Raw genomic sequence first — 19,919 nt, 5'->3', positions numbered from 1 at the left:
CGAGACATTTATTAATACAGTAGTTTTATTCTTGCCTCCAACAATCTGTCTTTGTTTAAAGCCCAGTTATAAAGTACTGTGTAATAGTGTTGTTATAACGAGCAGTTTCCAGTCAACTTGAAAGTTGATCCGAACTTTGCTCATTGTTTTTGCAATCGACAACTCGACAAGTTTACTGTTCAAGAATCGATGACATTGGAATAAGTCAATAAAGTATTACCTAACAATAACAAATAAAATGATTGACGGTTTCGCTTGGACGTTGGACGTAACCCTGAACAATGGTTTCTGAGAAATTAGCTTTGTAAAAAGTCGATACGGAAACGCTTTAGCATAAATCAAAATAAAATTTTCGTTTGTGCTTATAAGACTGATGCGTATTGCGTAATAAATATATGTCTATATTATAGTTATTTCAGCAAAAAAAAATGGACCTTTGTTAATAGTCAAAATACTATCTATAGATGGCACAGAACGTTATCTATTGAAAAGCAAACATTTTCAGCCAACCTTGCATTAGACCCCGAAACGCGCGAGAAAGAGAGGGGTGTAACAGACAGAGGGGTAGGGGCGCGGGGCGGCCCGGGAGAGGGTATGTGATTCGGGATCCTAGGGATGAGCTCTCGCTTCCTCCCGTTACTCTTGTACCACTCGCCGGGCTGGCCGCACATGTCGCTTGTCAGCGCCAGCATCCGACACGCGCACATCACTAGCTCAGATTTTAAATTTCGAATTGTTCTATGGAATACTAATGTGTTTTTTTTTGCAAACGGGATTTTAGAAAGTGCGGAGGTAAAGAATAAGGACTTGTGGAGTTGATTGTATATTTCTTATTATTTGTTTTAGTTTTAATTAAATCATTTCGTAATAAATTATTAATTCAATTCTCATATCAAATTTGAATATAGATTCCGTTTTGGAGTTTAAATCATACGTGTATTAGGACAATAAAGAAACTTTTCCTTGAAATTGCTGAAGGTGCCTGAAAAAGTGAAAGGGTTAATTTGGACTATGATAGATCAGCACGAATGTTAAGTGGCTGTGTAAAATGAAGATGTCTGGTGAGTTATTTCAATTTATAGCACGTAGTAACATTATCATCGAATGTAGTACCTAATTAAGCTGTTTATGTAAGTGTTAATTAAAATTTATCGGCAAATACGTTCAGTACCTAAGGCAAAATGTGTGTAAAGTTAATTCATACAGTTAAAGATGTACCTAATGTGACCTAATTATTGCGTTCCAATTATTTTTCATGTTGTTGTCCAGTAATACTTGAATGCAGATTTTTCTTATTAGATTTAAAATATTAATAGTGGAATGAATACTTAATACAGATGTAAGTATTACCTATCATTTTTCTTATTCAATAGCTCTGCTAATATAAAATTGTCAAATTAGTTTAGTATTCAATGCTGAAAAAAATAATTAGAATTGATATGACTATAAGAGCTTGTATACCTCTCATATGCAAAAAAATACAACATTTTAATAAAAGGTAACTTAAAATAAATATTTACAAATAAACTAACTATTAAACCCCGCTCCTTATCGTTTCTGGTGCAATAGTACCCATAATACTTATGGCGTTAGTAATATATTATTATTTATTCAAAAATAAAAATAAATACTTGACCTTAGACTACCTAATATAATAAAAATTTTCTTAATTCTACTTGGTCTTAATTTGAAAAACATTTACTACTGAAATTTCTGAAATATTTGTACCTATATTTCCAAATAAGACCTGACTGACAAATTTTCAAACTCCGTGTGCATTATCTCAAAAATACATACATATATGTATTGCCATAACAAGTCAGAGCCCATGACGATAGGTACTCTTTTCAATGCTGCTGGACCGATTTTTAATAAACATAGCCAAGATCAACCGCATGAAAAATCATATACACACAAAAAAATTATATCATAACACCCTTTCTATATGCACTGAGGATAAAAAAAATATAAGACGACGAAACCGCATGAAATAATTAGGTATTTACATAATCAATAATTTCTATGTGAATAGTAATAGGTACTTATGTTAAATTTTAGTACATTCATCTTAGTTAAGTTTCTGTTTTGTTTTCTATTTCTTTATATTCACTCTTTTGTGAGCATGTGTGTGCGTTGGTATAATTAGTTTAATTAATATTATACTTTTTATCTATTTACGAGATCCTGTAATTGGCTTCCTGAATTATATCTTCTTGTACACTAGTAGTTTGATAGCCGTTGGTTCTCCATAACCTAAATAAATAAATAACAAAAAAAATCACATAAGTGAATAATTTACATATAAAATATTCAGCCTTATCCAACGAGCAAAAACAAAAAAAAACTCCTAATCTAAGAACAGGTAGTTTTTTAGGGTTCCGTAGCCAAAATGGCAAAAACGGAACCCTTATAGTTTCGTCATGTCCGTCTGTCCGTCTGTCCGTCTGTCCGTCTGTCCGTCTGTCACAGCCGATTTACTCGGAAACTATAAGTACTACAGTGATGAAATTTGATGGGAATATGTGTTGTATGAACCGCTACAAAATTATGACACTAAATAGTAAAAAAAAGAATTGGGGGTGGGGCCCCCATACATGTAACTGAGGGATGAAAATTTTTTTTCGATGTACATACCCGTGTGGGGTATCAATGGAAAGGTCTTTTAAAATGATATAAAGTTTTCTAAAAAACATTTTTCTTAAAGTGAACGGTTTTTGAGATATCAGCTCTCAAAGTCGTAAAAAGTATGTCCCCCCCCCTCTATTTTTATAACTACGGGGTATAAAATTCTAAAAAAAATAGAGGTGATGCATGCTAATTAACTCTTTCAACGATTTTTGGTTTGATCAAAGTATCTCTTATAGTTTTTGAGATAGGTTGATTTAACTGTAATTTTGGCAGGTGTATAAATTGACATAATAAGTTTATTATATTTGCTGCTACGGAACCCTTTGTGCGCGAGCCCGACTCGCACTTGGCCGGTTTTGTCATCTCAAGTGTTATCTGTGGTTCTGTCAAGTGCGTGCGAAAACGGCTTGTGTTTTTTTTATTGGGTTATATTTGGCTGTTTATTTTATTTACTTGTTTATTTTATTTTTCTGTTCGGTCGGTGTGGCTTCGAAGGTGCTAGCTTTTGGCGGGCGCCGACGTTCCTACAATATTTGCGGGACTGTTGTTTGATGGAAGTGCGAAAACGATAACGGCCGTTTAGGGATGTTTTTGAAGGGTTGGTGGCAAATAATTGTGTATAAACTATAGTTTTTTCAAATTCATATTAATAATTTTCAAGACAATAACCTACGTATAATAACATGTTACCTAAATATGTTTCATTCATTATTTTTATTAAAAAGGACGAGGAACTATGACTTTATCCAATTAATCACATTCAATACTAAGTATTAACCTACCTAGACAATCGTAATCGGTGCAATGTAGGTATCGAAAATACGAGAGAAAACGTTCCGACGCGACGCAACTTATTTATCTTTTGGTATTTAAACATTCAACAACTCTATAAACTATATGGATATTTTATACCCACACTACACCTTTAGAATGAAACTGACACAACTCAAAAACGATTCGTTTGAACAATAACGTCACTTTCGTTCTGAAGGTGCGATAAATCTGTAGGTAACAAACTTTTTTGTTTCATGGTTTTCATTTTGGTTTGATCTATTGATCAATCGCTGGGTTATCTCATACCTATCTGCATAGTATCAGTAAGTGTGTCAGCTATGCATTACGTTTCCTCATTAAATAATTTAACAGTTTCCTGTCCTTTACAAATCTCGCGGTAGAAAGCGCGACTTTCCTCGAACGCTAACCTATTGTCTCGCTTACGAATCCATCCATTTAGTATCCACGTATGTCCGATGAGGCATGCACTTTACACGCCTGCTTAAAATTTTATCTTCCGCTCTTTAACCGACTCGTCCAGCCAGTTTCATCTTTAAAGCTGTATGCTTAAGGAGGTTTGGCAGTTTGTTTAATTGCCTGGGTTGTGTGGCGTAGGTTTTACGACGCAGCATAAGCCGTGGACGGTGACAGTAAACTCTTATTGTCAGTCTGTGTGACGAACTCGCTAAATTAGCATGCCCGGGGGTCTCAGACACGGATGTGACTAGATCTTTGAACATCGTATTTATTTTTGTAGATACCAATTTATTTTCTCATTTTGAACTTAAAATTACTTAAACACGTCGTGTTCATTCAACGGGTATCAATTATCACTTTAGCATTTTGCTTTTAAATTGTAAATATGAAATTTCAAGATATTTAGATTCTGAAGTTCCCTTTCAAGTTTTTGTTTCGGCATAAATTAAATTATATTATAATGTAAGTATATAATGTATGCGACTAATCCCAAATATCACGTTGTCATCAGTGACAACTTTCTACTACAGCCTGGCAAAGGGTACAAATTCAATAGTGGCATCATCGTCGTGTCGTCTCTCTCACGCATATTGATAAGAAAGGGATGACTGAACGATGTTGCTTCTTTTTATTTTCTACTACTTCTTGACAAGCTGTACATATTTCTTGGCAATTGTGGACTAAATATGTATGAGTGATATCCTTGGAATGGAGTAGATATCGAGAATAATCAAGTGAATTAAAAATATTATTTATAGCCACTCCACTCCACTCTCAGTCCATGGATGTTCTTATTCCGAATCTGGGCAGTTTCTGCGGAAACCGGAGATTTTAACGGCGGCTCGTCTGCATTGTCCGCTCACGCAACCAAGAACGCTTCGCCACGGCTATTTGAATCTTAAGAGCTAGGTATTTATTTATTTATTTGTCATGGCAGTAACTGGTTAAAAAGAACTATACTTTCATTTTTTTTAATAATTATTCAAGATTTGCAACTAATAAGATACGAGATGTATGTATGTAGTGAGAATCTGTTTAAGCTTCAAAGTATTTGATATACATACTTACTCTTTACATAGTGCAAAATTGCTAAAAACCGAAATTAATTAGGTACCTACTCATCAGCGATCTCGTATGGAGCAAAGCGCAACAACGCAAGTAATATTATCAAACCGATCAGGTTTTAATCCGTATTATCTAATTACAAAAAAAAACATTATCAATTTGTCTAAATCACCTCTAAATACAAATATTCGTGGTTAAAGGCAAGATCACGACTTTGAGGTGATCGTGATAAAAAATAATTTTAAATCATTTAATAAATGGTATCATCTAGTGTAACTTGAATGCATTACACTGATAACATTTACTTCCTACATCAGACAGGTGCCAGCCAAACGAGTCCATAAAGAGATTCTTTAAGGCGTTCACACATCCTGGGCATTGTGGGATGCGCCTTTGTAATGCTAAGCAGTTATCATTGCTATAATCGCATTGTACGCCTTTATCTACCGTGTAATTCCAGTTTTTTCACCGCCACGTGCTAAGGAAGACAAATGGACGAGATAGGGGTTGTTTTAACAAGTATATTAGTAGTAATAGGGGGTCTAATGATTTATAGAGTGTCTCTTTCAGCTATTTGCAAAGGGGATGCGTTTTATTGATGACACGCGTACGGATGTTAGGTTTCCGGTGATTATTAATTCATATTTGTAATTTTTTATATTGTTACTAAACTGTTTTAAATTCAAAATTTGTAATGAATAATTGCTTAATTTTTTCCTGCTTTCGGATATACGAAGCTTTGATAACCTGCGGTTGGTTTTACGACCACTAAAATGATTTTGCATGATTATTTTAAAATATCTTTTCCTGTATTTAATGCATCATAACAAGTACTGAACATGTTAGACACCTTTTCCTCACTTATTTATTACCTATTACTAATTTCTCTGACATTCGTTTTATTTAGTTATTATTCAATTATTTTGTCAGACAGGGGCTACAGTACTGCTGCGCACGCAGCTTTAGCAATGCGTTTTCCGCGCTCCTTTTTGTAGGAAAGTCGACCAAAATAAAAAAAGCGTCCCAAATTTAATTTTTGCACTATGTTACTTTTTTTCAAACACTTTGTACAGCGGTTACAAAGTGGAAAGTATGTATGCAAAATGACATAACATTTTGGAACTATTTTTTTGTTTGCCCTTTTAGGAAAAACATTACATTTACCTATTTTGGAATAAAAAAGTTTTAAGTCTTTTTTCGCTACTTAGTGTAGGTAGTTAACAAATGCAATAATTTATTTATCTATTTTTCAATTGATGAATTGCATTTTGGCGCTACGTTTATCGCGTTAATATTAAAAAGCAGCATAAAGCAGATGTTTACGGTTTTGTTCAACTCGCACTTGGCTGTTGCTATGCCGTGTATAAGTATTGAGGACTTGCATCTCGGAGGGATGCCCCGAGATACAGAAGACGAGCGGAAACTCTTTGTGGGGAGCGGAAACGCGCATAATGAGATCCCCATCTTGCACGTCTTCATTATTTTTTATCTGTCTCGGTTTAAAAAATGAGCAAGTGCCAGTACATTTGCAATGTCTATAGACGTGATGGCTATAGCATACCAATTATTCTTTGTTGTTATTTTTAATGTCTCAAATCTAGAGCCTATCATTCTAAAATCAGATTGTTTTCACTTCTGTCTAGACAGCATCAATGGATGAAACAACGCACCATAAGTACCTGACATGAAGCGATATTTGATCCGCTACTTTTGAAGCTGTACTTATATATTTACCTGATATTTTGCTGAATATATTACGACGAGGACTCAGGTCATTATGTCGGCAACATGATAGATTGTTGTTGACAGTTGATAACAGTGTAATAAAATTGTATTTGTTTTGTCCACAGCAGGCGACAGCCAGGAGTCAGGCAGCCCACCGCCGAGTCCGACTGACTCCGCGACATCCGAATCTCCGCCCACCTTAGTCCATATCAAACAGGAAACTATGCCGCCCGGCGTAGACGTTAAAGACTATTACAGCACACTCGACTGCCGCTTATCAGACACCTATCTCTCACCAACCTTCTCAGAATTTGGACGAGGCTATCTACCCGGCAATTTAGAATTGCCAAAATACGACTCCAAGTATTTAAGAGATAAAGAGAGAGGTACTAAAAACTATGACAGTGTCGACAGTGAGTTCAATTTACCGATAGAACTTGTAATAAAAAATGGCGGAGTATTCGCTAGAGTTAACATCCCGAGCGGGACGAAGTACGGACCTTTCATTGGCAAGTGGACGACGGAGTCAGAACCTTTGGATACACGATACGCATGGGAGGTAAGTTTCATTTCAGTGTTGACAAGGTACTCTAGGATATCTTATTAAGGGTGATGTATCGCTCTGAGTGACGATAGGCCACTTGTTTCTGTACGAGTCGAGTGTGAAATTGAAGTGTCAAAAAACGAGCGAGTCGTTCATAAATTACGGGTACAAACTGCAGCGTTACCGAAACGTTGAGCAGGGATGCAATAAAATGTCGATTTTATTGATGTTTGAAGTAGTTCAGTTTTTTGGTGTCTTTTTTACGCTGTTTTTAGGTGTCATATTTTGAAAACAAGCTCTTGTTTCTTGATGGTTTATGGATACCAATGAGTATAACTATAAGGTTATGAGGTTGTTGACGTTTAACTCAAACTTTTAAACTGCTGCCTGGCCGGAGTCATGCATTAGTTCTATATGAACTTAACTTATTTTGCTTCAGTAAATCTTTATAATGAATTCAACTATCGAGCGATTCCGCACACTTGCTAAAGAAGAATCGATTCCGATGCACAATGAGTTTTATCTGTAAGAATCAATATCTTGAACAAAATAAGTCGGATCGTTCAAAAATAACTCTTATTACTAAAGGCTTAAGTAGTTGTTTTGTGATATAAGTAATATTGTACAAAGTAGTAATTCGAGTGCATTTCGGATTCGCACTGGGCGGGGCGCGTATCTGCGAGGAAGCGGAAATCAATTCAACAGTGTCTCAATGTACTTAGAAAGTATTGAATTACGATAAATTTTTGCGCATTTGTTGTAACAATCTGCTTGTGAAACCTATTTGTAAGACTATAAAATATTCATAAGAAAACTAATTTAACGTTTGATAAAATTGCCGAAAACTGCGTATTTTACTCGTAATTAAATTCATATTAAATAAATTGTCATAATTCTAGTCTTTATATACTCTCACCTCACTTCTTTGCGCTTTGTGCTTCAATCTCTATAAAATTGGTCCTCAAACTTATTTGCTATAGACAAATATCAGGCGAAATGGTCATTCAAAGAGCTTTTGTCCAATGCAAGTGAAATCAACCAATTCGCAATTAAATTGTGAATACACCGGACGTTTCGGACGCGATGCGCGCATCGAATGTCAGAAATGCGAGACAGATAGCTTGCATTTATTCATTGCTTATGATTTTCTACCACAGTGTTGCGGTTCAACCATTATAAGGCTGACCTCCGACTACTTACGATTGTTGGGGATGTCAGGGTCAGGTTATAGTAGTGATGCGCGATAGAAGTATAAAATGTTTTATGAATGATAGTGCGCCTGCGCTCAGGTTACGGCCAAACCTCTATTGTGCTTCAGACGTTTAGTTCCGGTGCTTAAGATCCAAGGATTTATTCTTGTTTTGATAGTTTCGACGTTCCTTTTGTGGTAGCCAATATCAGATTAAACAGTAGTCCTGTGGTTTATCATAAAAAGCTGTTCTATATTGCTAAGAAAGTAGGTTTAGGTTAGGTTAGAACTGCGACCCCCACAAAAAACTGTTGCTAATAAAGTAGGTTTAGGTTAGGTTAGAACTGCGACCCCCACACAAAATGTTGCTAAGAAAGTAGGTTTAGGTTAGAACTGCGACCCCCACAAAAACTGTTGCTAAAAAATAGGTTTAGGTCCCACACAAAACTGATGCTAAGAAAGTAGGTTTAGGTTAGGTTGGAACTGCAACCCCCACACAAAACTGTTGCTAAGAAAGTAGGTTTAGGTTAGGTTAGAACTGCGACCCCCACAAAAAACTGTTGCTAAGAAAGTAGGTTTAGGTTAGGTTAGAACTGCGACTCCCACACAAAACTGTTGTTAAGAAAGTAGGTTTAGGTGAGGTTAGAACTGCGACCCCCACACAAAACTGTTGTTAAGAAAGTAGGTTTAGGTTAGGTTAGAACTGCGGCCCCCACACAAAACTGTTGCTAAGAAAGTAGGTTTAGGTTAGGTTAGAACTGCGACCCCCACACAAAACTGTTGCTAAGAAAGTAGGTTTAGGTGAGGTTAGAACTGCGACCCCCACACAAAACTGTTGCTAAGAAAGTAGGTTTAGGTGAGGTTAGAACTGCGACCCCTACACAAAACTGTTGATAAGAAAGTAGGTTTAGGTGAGGTTAGAACTGTGACCCCCCCACACAAAACTGTTGCTAAGTAAGTGGGTTAGGTTAGGTTAGAACTGCCACCCCCCACACAAAACTGTTGTTAAAAACGTAAGCAACTGTTACTAAAAAAGTAAGCAAGCCGAAGCTGTGAAGGCTCCCATTATTTCCTGCGCTTTGATACGCAAGGGCGAAGGGGCTGCTTTACCCGCAGCGCCGGAGCAGACGCGGAGTCCGACTTGTCACTAGAGCCTGACTGTTTTTTCTATTTTTGTCAACTGCTCATTTTGAGTAAACGAGATTTGTTAAAATAAAAAATGCCCAAGAAATGTTTTACTAAATGTTAGATTTGGCTTTCTAAATATTTATATGGATATCATTATTTTGGCAAATACTTGAAGTATAGACACTTGAATGTATAATAATAATAATGTTATCTCTGCATTCAAATTGCATTCAACGGTATCTGATAGAGAATGCGTATGGCGTGGCGCCCTTAATAATGATTGATTAAAATAATAATATTAGCTATCTTGTCTTGGGAATCAAGAAGTAGATATTTTACTATTCTTTTACTAAGACCTGACTACTTAAACCCAAATGAGTATAGGTATTGGATATTTATAAGTAGGTATACAAACAACAAGTTTAGCTCTCCTATTTTCTCGCAATTTAGCATTATCTATCAAAGCTTTTGTAACCAAATCGACTGCATTTTGCTCAGTGGGCATTTTTCCTCGTTGGTTCCGTTTCACGGCAGTTTGATCTGGAACGTGACGCAGGGTAAGAGTGCCAATTGCGGCATCATTACGCGAACGCTGACCGAGCCGCTTCCAAGCCAATGCATAAGGCCCTTTGATGTGACTTGCCCACTTCTTACACTAGCGGTGTTAGGGAATCCGTTAAATCCGTTTATTTAGAGTGTTATTCGTCTTTACTGTATTTCTTTGTAATGTAACTCCATGTTATTAGTACAACTTATTTATCTAAAATAATTTGACACTTAGGTACCTACACCTGTACAATATCACAGTTTTGGTAGATAGTACCTACATATAAAACAATTAGCGCGTAATTTTTTAATATTATTCTGTTAGGTAGCATCTTCATGATAAACTTGCTTACAAATTATAAATACCAGTATCAACTCCCTGGTGGTTATTCTTAGAAATCCTCTAGAAACCTTTTGTAATCAGCAAGCAGATTTATTATTACTTTATTAGCACCGATCGAAATCACCCTTCTCCGCAATAAACCTATATGGGCACATTTAAAAGGATTACCGAAATTCAATAAATTCACATGTCTAAGTAAACTTAAAGGGGTGCGTATTGTTCAATCAGACATATGGTAACATTATCTAACCACCGTTTCCCAAATTCTGATATCTCAATAAAATCTTCGAATAATAAAAAAAATCTCCGGGTGCTCTGAGAACATCCCGTGTCAAAGTGCAATAAAAGGTTGCGTACGAATAAACCCTAATTTTGGTTTAGGCGTGACCCCCGTCAACAATTTTTTTAGAAATCTTCGCTTTTTTAACGAAAACAGTCGAAGTAACGGCAAAATCGACAAAGAAAGATGTCAGCGTATTCATACTTTAAAATGAAAACTTGATTGGCGAGTTTTTTCAAATAGTTGTCACGAAATCTCTTGAAATGCATCTCTTTTTGTGTGAGTTTCGTTTGTTATTAAAACTTCTGCGTATTCAATTATCACTCAAGATTCACGGATCTTTTTCTCACAGGTCTTAAAACGACATTGCAGATACCTTTTGCTCCTCTTTAATATATCCAATGAATTTATTTTAAATCATTCAAATATTAATTTTAGCAAATCATATTTATTCAGAAGTCAAAAGAGAAAAGAAAACAACTCGCTCATATCGGTGATGAATATGAGATGAGGCAAACTTGTTTGCAACAATGCGACTCCAAATCCGTCAATCAAGTAATGAATTAATGGATCGATAAATAATTATTTTCACTGGGGACAACTGTCAAAATTGATGCGAAATTGACGTACAAGTCCCACCAAATCAAATTGATCAAGCTACATTAGGCTCTTCGTGCTAATAATTAGAATTTAGGGATCTATATTGATTCTCCCTAATTATGATGGATAATATTCAAAATTTTACATTTGTATAATTTATAATGTATTTGGCATAGTTTAGGTCGGCTCGGAACTGACAAAGGGGATTGGATGTGCATGTTTTATGCGGTTTTGTTGATTTTTCGCCGCGAAGCGTTGGGCCCGAATAATTTGTTTGTAATGTTTGTTCGACGGCACATTGGGTATGCAGGGACCGATTTGTGATTATTCAATTTACAGCGTTCCTGTTTTATTTTAACAAACAAACTATATTTGTTCTAAAATGCTGAGTGTGTTTTATTATTTCAAACATGAAACATTAATCAACTCTTTTGTATATTTTTTTAAAATGAAATTAGTGGTAAGTTGGTAACATTTTTGACGATATTTACCTACATATAAAAATTGCTTTTAACGGTCAATTTTATACATAGTATCTCGGATTCGATTAAAATTTTCGCAGAAAGTTATAGAGGCTTAAAAATCAAAAGAGCGAATTTAAGCTCACGCCATCGCCAGTGTCGAATCCGTTGCATTACTGTCAAAATATCTGTCATATTGGCGTGACATCCTTTCAGCCCTGGTCACCCCTTTTGGAAGGATTAGTCCGCGGCCCCATTACATCTTCATTACGGCGGGCGGCTGACATACCCGGGCCATTGTGCGTAACAATAAAAAATATTATTGTTATTATATTTATTGCCACCGTTGATAATGTTGATACAATTCGGTATGATCTCCGCTTACTTGCACAGATGTGTAGTTGCGTGCACTGGCGGACAAATTAATGTGCAAATACTGCAAATATGCTTTTCTGATTCAATATAATGCTATTTGTGTTACAGTAGGAAAACGAGGCTTTTAAAGTTTGAGCATCGGGTGCCGTCGTCTAGATTAACAAAAAAAATGCAGCGAGAAAAATGTTCATTTCAATTAGTTAATGAATTATAAATCCGATAACCACTTGCATTTTTAGTGCCTAACTTATGAAGTTTCGAACTAAACTTTTCGTACCTACCATTATTGTATGTAGGAACCTCTGGGGTGTCTAAAACAACAACGACTGTATTCGATTTCTTGGCTTGGAATCAATTTACTTGATTATTCATTTCGTGTATTAATATATTCATTCATATTTCGTCTATTCGTATATTAATCAACGTGTAGACACTAGACACATTTTATTTGTCCTCCACACTACACGGTCGTAAAGTTGATACACGCGTCATCGATATCTGACAGGAGATGTCACACTGACACCTGGTCTACCCGACACCGGATCGAATAAACAAGCTGCCATTATACACCAAATATTTTATACATTTCCAAAAAAATATAATCAAAATCTGCTTTGAAAACTAATATGCAAAAATAATATCTTCAAGATGTTTATTACGCTATAAAATAATATACCTACTCTGTTTAATTAATACCAATTACCAACTATATTCTTTCCGCTACTGATTATCAACGTTTTACCTCTAAAGACTGTAAATGTACAAGTATAGGAGATAGCAACATTTCACTCAATTCTACTGGTAATTTCCAATATTTACTAATTATATATGTAGTTTCAATAAATTTCAACTTTATTAATGTGGTATGACCTGATTCATTTTTAATCTTCAAACAAGCAAAATTTAAAAGATAACCTCACTCCCATAAATCACAACAATTTTGATTAATTAAAAAACATCTTCAATATTATTACAAAGGGGAGGCTCACCCTCGGCAAGTAAGTGGCATTCGTAAACATTTCTCTTATTATTAACAAGTAGACACTTATCAGTTAATCTTACACTCTTACACAATAGCAGCTAATCTGCGAGCGTGATAGAAATTTATCTTCGCCGTGTCATTGTCACCCCGGTCTCCCCTCGATACGCCTGTTTGAGAAATATGCTCAATATTTAGGGTGCGTTCGGAAATTATTTGCTAAATCATTTTAGTGGTTTATTTTTGATATTGTGCCATTTATCTTGCACCTTGTTTTACAAGATTAAATTAAATTAGAATCACAGATTCCGAAAGATAGATCAAAGAATACAATTATTCGGGTTCTGTACCAAAAAGGTACAAAGGGACCCTTATGGTGCGACTCTGTCCGTCTGTCTGTGTGTTTTAGGTACCCACCACAAAAAGTAAAGTTTGTCGCCATATTTCCAAACATATATATGTCTGTTTGGTCATATGGTAGGGGTAGGTATATAATGACTTTTGGCATTAATTCCGCCCTCAGTATTTTTGTGCCATATCTAGTATTTCTCAAGTTTACCTTATTGTGGCTATAAGTGTAGGTATCTAGATGCAAGTCGCAAATCCAATATGGCGGGCACGAACACGAACGTCTCATTGCAAAGTTTGTTCACGAGTCTTCGCGGCTACTTATTTCCGCTAATATTTTTCCCAACAAATTCGTTCGCAAAAACAGTGCGGCATGCACAGTGGAGCAATATTTCATCCGAGCTGGCCAGAACAATAATAGCCCGTGGACTCGGAGCCACGGCACGTTCCTACCACAATGTTACGATCCTACCAATTTAAGTCGACCCTTCTACCTCAAGATGGTAGAACTATTCTCATCAGATTTCTAACGTGCGCGGGTCTACATAAACTAGTCGGTCGCAAACCATCGCCAGCATCCGTGTAGACAAAATAACGAAATACTTCGAAAGCAATGCGATACGTGTACCTAACGTCAGTTATTGGGTTAGGTTAAGCGTTGTTTACACTCAGCAGCGGCAGAGGCGATGTTGATGCGTCCATGCCAAGCTAATTTTAACAATTGTTATTATTTTAAAAGTCTTAACGTGAAACGTGAAAACAAACCCGCTTCCTCGAAGGTTTAGTCAGATAAAATTACTGTAGCAACAAACTACGTAAGTCTTGAAGTATGGATAGCTTTACTTTGCCGCTGCCACAAATCGTTTAAACATTGATTGAGAGACTAGTAACCCGAGTTTAAAAGTACTATTATGTAAAAGTATTGCGTCTCTAAGTATGTATAATGTGAAGACTGATATGACCGAGTTAGATACTTTTATACATTAAACAACCCTCTCTCTTACCCCACTGTTATTAGGCACTAAGAAAACTTTCAGCTGTACGCTATTACCTGCCAGTAATTCGTAGATTCTCCCACGAATAACATACGAATGCTCTAAACTCGACACCGCACAGTTCGCATGATACCAATCACCGGGTAATCCTACCAATTGTCACGGTGCGGTGTCTTTGTAGCGCTACTATGCGTTTTTTTCGCGTGTAATCTTCTGGTTAATCCATTTTAACGCAGCCAGATGTGAGCGATGACTCTCCTGTGATTACGGTTGTTGTTGGGGCTGTGACGTAATAAAATCATGGTGGATGAGAGATTTAAGCAAAAACAATAATTGTCAAACGCTGTCGGTAGTGGAGTGATCCTGTCTAGAAAGCTGCTGGTCCTTAGCTTTAAATTAAAGTTTTTTTGATAGTACGTTGGTGGCACACAAGCATACGTGATGGCAAGCAGAATCATGGCTTATGGACGCCTGCAACACTAGTACTCGAATCGAACCCTCGTCTCAACGATCAGATCTCAATCTGGCAGCCTTATTCAACAGAACATTTGTTTTATCTGATAAGCGCGACTGTTAATTACCCAATGAAGTCATCTTTATGTACATAGGTAGTAGACATTCATCATGGAAACAATATTTTTTTCACTATCAAACGTATCAGTATTTGAACGTCCAAAATCGCCAATTAGTCTAAAATTGCTAACAAAACAACCAACTCACAAAATGGTAGCCGCATTCATCGCTGGCCGAACAATCGAGTGATGTTTTGTCGCAATCAATGGGGCGCCTTAATACTAGATCAATGGGACATCGCATTCTGACACCCACAGATTGTGCACCTTCCACAAATGTAACATTCCGCCCACCAAAAAAGAAAGCGACTTCTATACAATGCATACTAGGGTTTATTGTCGAGTAAATTTGATTTTGAAAAAGGTATTTATAACGTGGTTGGTCGCATTTTTTGCGCAATGATAGCACCGGTTCGTGGATATTTCGCTTCGTCAGGAATTAGATCGTTTTGTCTCCGTTTAATGGTTAAAACGTGACCAGAGAACAGAGTCATAATTTTTCGATAATTTGTTCAGGATGCAGTGACAATGATGAACAGTGAAATCCTATACGGGTGTGGATAATTTATGGGGAATATATTAAAGGCGGCAGGTTTAAGGTGTTTGGCGATTTTAAAGTTTGGTAATCTGAATTAATTGACGTGTCACACAAGTCTGTACGAAATTTGTGACTGGCTGGTTTGAAATGACAAAGTTAGATAAGAAACTTATCGGCATGTTAGTACATAGTGACATTACGAATCTAATTGGCCTGACTAGTAGCGAAGTAATTAAGTAAATGGTATTAGAGAGGATAACGGTAGAGTATAGCTAATGAAAGTTAATTGAAGTAGGTAAATAACTACACAGTCTACACGCAAAATGCATACTTAGTACTTGCCGTTGCTTGTAGAAACAACGAAAAACTTTAAAAGAAGTGAATAAAACCTACATAAAAAGAAAGCGTCAATTTAATGACAGTGGTATTAGCAAGAAAGCAAAACGACAAATATAAAAATAAAATGTTGGCTTTCCTATGGCAAACATGTGATGGATGAAAAATCATACTCTATCATTAAATTACATATCATAGATAATTGAAAACTGAGACAAGTCTTAGTGCGTTTTTACACTATCCGATCCGATATCGGATGTCGGAAGGATTTCAATAGTAAAAATCAAAGATGGCGGCTTAAATGTATGGGATATCGGTCCTACATCCGATATCGGATCGGATAATGTGAAAACACACTTACGCTCGTTGTCACACAACGTAAATAGAAATTCAACAGATTATTAGTGAGGCAACGAGAACAAAAGTATTGGTACCTTTTAAACTCTAACCTCTTGTTAATCCATCGCTCAACAAGTATATTCATAATATCCCCTCAACACGTCACTAAACAAAGACAAATGGATCAAAGAGCCGAAGGAAAGGAGGTGATATAAAATCTTGACCGGGCTGAGCTGACAGTTCAGGAACTGGGCCTACCACGAAGTATGCTTAGCGTGTTGACTCGTTGCCCTTGCATACGAATTTCCAAGTGCTACAGAGGAAAAAATCATGTGAAAGGTACTTCGTGGTAGGCCCTCTGACAGTTCCGGAAGTAATGTTTCCCCGCGCTGATACCGAAGACAAGAAGCGGAAACGTCCAAGGTGATACGGAAAAAACGGAAGAGAAGCCTTTTTCGTGTTCCCGACGGGCTTTCACCGACGGAAGCGATTGGGATAAGTGATTTGTTTGGTCTGGTTTTGGGTTATCTGATACTTTTGACGGGTTGATTTATGTTTTATGTGTTTATCACTACAGCTACACAAATAGGTATGTGGAATTACTGTAGAAAGAGTTTGAGTAGTAGGTAGGACTGATGAAATTCGCAATGTATACTTACATGACTTGTTACTTAAATACCACACTAAGCTTACAATTAGGTAAACTTTTGACCTACAGTCCATCCGACAAATTACTCAAACAGAAAGTCAATAATGTCACTCACGTTTTCGTAACAATTACTTAAACAGCTCTCGATTAAGCTGTATTCCTTTATTAATATTGTTTCCTTTGTTTCAACCAAAGTTCTTAACTTTTGTACAAGAATGGCAAATCAGAACTGAAACCGTGAAACATTCTACCTAATTCAATTTTTAACTGAAACTCGACTTTTCATAGCTATTTGAAGTATCATAACGCCCAAACCCAAAGACAGGATAAAATCAAAACCCTATATATTTTACATAAGCCTCGACTCGCGTGCAGGTGCGGTACATAAGCCGCACAAATTGTTATCTTGTGAAACGAGTCGTGTGATTCGCGCAGCCATGCGTGCCCGCAACCGCAAAGCTCTTCAGTTGCTAGGGATGGGGATATGTCGATGGAAATGGAGAAAATTTTAGGCATTTAGCTTTTTCTTGGCAGTGTATCTTTAACAACATGTGCATTATTGTCATTACAGAGCATTTTCGCTCAAATATTCCGTTGCCGTCGAGACTTGATCTCACGATTTATTTAAATGAATCGAAGGGATTTATTTCATAGTATGGCTGAAATTTTGCAACTCTATTCACATCAGGAAGATATATTAAAGACATCACTTCTTTTGTAATTTAATTAAACATATGTAAAAAGCGAGTTGAGGTTACTAATGTTTTGTTAAAATCACAAGCATTCAGTTGACAATTGCAATTTTCACTTATTATGTTATGAATAATAAAATAATAGGACACCCACTTATTTTTATACAAGTAGATAGGACAACATAAAACGTATTTAAAAATTTTTTTCAACGAATATACGATGAATGATAAAACAATTTTCTTATTAAGAGATATACATACATACATACAATCACGCCTGTGTCCCATGAAGGGGTAGGCAGAGCACATGAAACTACTCAGGTTTCAGTGCCACTCTTGGCAAATAAGGGGTTGAAAGAAAACGAAACTGTGACATTGCAGTGACAGGTTGCCAGCCTCTCGCCTACGCCACAATTTAACCCATATCCCACAGTCGCCTTCTACGACACCCACGGGAAGAAAGGGGGTGGTGAAATTCTTAACCCATCACCACACGGTCTTAAGAGATATATTTTAAAATTTTTATCGATAGCGCAATTCCCCCACCTTCCCTAAAATTTATGAAATGTAATTTTCTGGCGCGAACGACTCTGGAACATTTGTAGCTTTTCCGAGTATTCCGGGAAATTGCGATCCGCGGCGCAGACCGAGATCTACCCCCGGTTCGTTTAAATTACGCCGCTTTATAAATATTCTCTGTATACTCCATCTGCGGTATGTAGCTGACGATAATTTATGGGCTTAATGCAACGGTTGCTGAGTAAATAGAATCAACATTACAAGTGCATGTAGCGTGTGCTCATATAAATACAAATTGAATATGTGCTTACTAATAGGTGTGCTGGAAATTAGGTCAACTTTCTTTTTTTAAAGAGAAAAGGATAAAGTACATATATTAGCACATTTTATGAACTTAAGCGTACAATTTTAATCAGTCTATTTCTAAGTAGGCCGTATTTACTTTTAATACCGTAAACAGAACTGTTATTAATGTTATTACCTTTGAACTTTACTTTTTGTAACGCTGATGAGGGACATGTGGTACGACACGTCCTTGACCCAATCACCGGCGTAACATATATGTTACAAACATTACGTATCTAAGCAATTACCGTTTAGTTTGTATATTTGGATCTAATCACGTCTCCGATTTTGATAAAAATTGGTAGGCTGATAGAGTCCATGATGCTGAGCAAGATCCACTAGGTTTCCCAAAATGTCCAATGTAGTTTGTATGAAACCTTCCTTTTTTGTTACCAGATTTCTATACATTTTCGGTAACAAAAAAAGGAAAGTTTCATACAATCAACCTAGGACATTTTGGGAAACCTAGTGGATCTTGCTCAGCATCATGGGCTCTATCAGCCTACCAATTTTTATCCAAATCGGAGACGTGATCCAAATGTACAAACTTAACGGGAATTGCTGATCTACAGTAAACTATAGAAACTTAATGACCAATAAATGTCGTAGGATATGTTCTTATTGATCTTCTCAAAGTAGATAATCTGTTCGAGTTCTGCACATGTTATGAGTAGCTATAGGATATTAAGGTTTTTTTAATAATCCAGCATTTGAGTGGCCTCCATTACTTACTTATTCAATGGTAATTCTGATTATTATTCATCTCCATTAGAACCGCAATGTTGGCTTTTTGTTATTTCCGTTTCATTTTCATATACACTCTGATTTCTTTGAGGGTTGCTAAAGGGTCAGAACAGGGACAGCATTAATGATTGATGCTACATATTAGTTTTTTATTATTATAAATGGGCTTACTCTTGGCCACAGACTAGCCGAAGGCCAACTGTCCGCAATATTTTGGTTATTAAAATAATTTGACATCCAATTGACATCCGACATCCGACACATATTGTTTCGTTCGCTGTCTCCAATGACTAGGGGAAGTAATAAGCATGAAACAAGTGTGTTGCTGCATTCTTGACCGGGGTATATCGCTGACTGATAGCAGACATCAATTTTATTAAAATCATTACGGAATATGTCGACTCTTGTTCATAACGGCGATCGTAGGGTCAACCTCCAATAACTATGTACATATAAGGTACCTCCGTACCTAATGGGCATGAAGTATGTTGGTAAAAAGTGCCTCAACTTCATCCTTTATCGGGCATATCGATGACTTATAGCAGACATCAATATTATTAAAATCATCATGTCATACGTAGGGTTGTGTCGTAAAATTATACGTCGGGCATACGGCATTCGCTGGCTCAAGCTTTATTAGGGGAGGTACCTAATGGCCATGAAGTATGTTGGTAACAAGTGTCGCGGCATCCTTGAGCGGGCACATCGATGACTGATGGCGGGCATGT

At 36.6% G+C, this 19,919-nt stretch overlaps 1 protein-coding gene across 1 annotated transcript in view; it reads left to right on the top strand.

Annotated features, from left to right (window-relative positions):
• Positions 1-953: 953 nt before the first annotated feature.
• Positions 954-19,919, top strand: part of LOC125231227 (histone-lysine N-methyltransferase PRDM16-like) — a 62,011-nt gene continuing 43,045 nt past the window's right edge. The window contains exons 1-2 of the mRNA XM_048136610.1: positions 954-1,061; positions 6,795-7,228. Of these exons, the coding sequence (XP_047992567.1) occupies positions 1,049-1,061; positions 6,795-7,228 (447 nt within the window). The 5' untranslated portion in view covers positions 954-1,048. The remainder of the gene's footprint in view (positions 1,062-6,794; positions 7,229-19,919) is intronic.

Source organism: Leguminivora glycinivorella, chromosome 11, assembly GCF_023078275.1.
Source record: "Leguminivora glycinivorella isolate SPB_JAAS2020 chromosome 11, LegGlyc_1.1, whole genome shotgun sequence".
NCBI classification, from domain to species: Eukaryota; Metazoa; Arthropoda; class Insecta; order Lepidoptera; family Tortricidae; genus Leguminivora; species Leguminivora glycinivorella.
The sequence above is the reverse complement of the archived record's forward strand: the minus strand, read 5'-3'. Positions and strand labels throughout refer to the sequence as shown.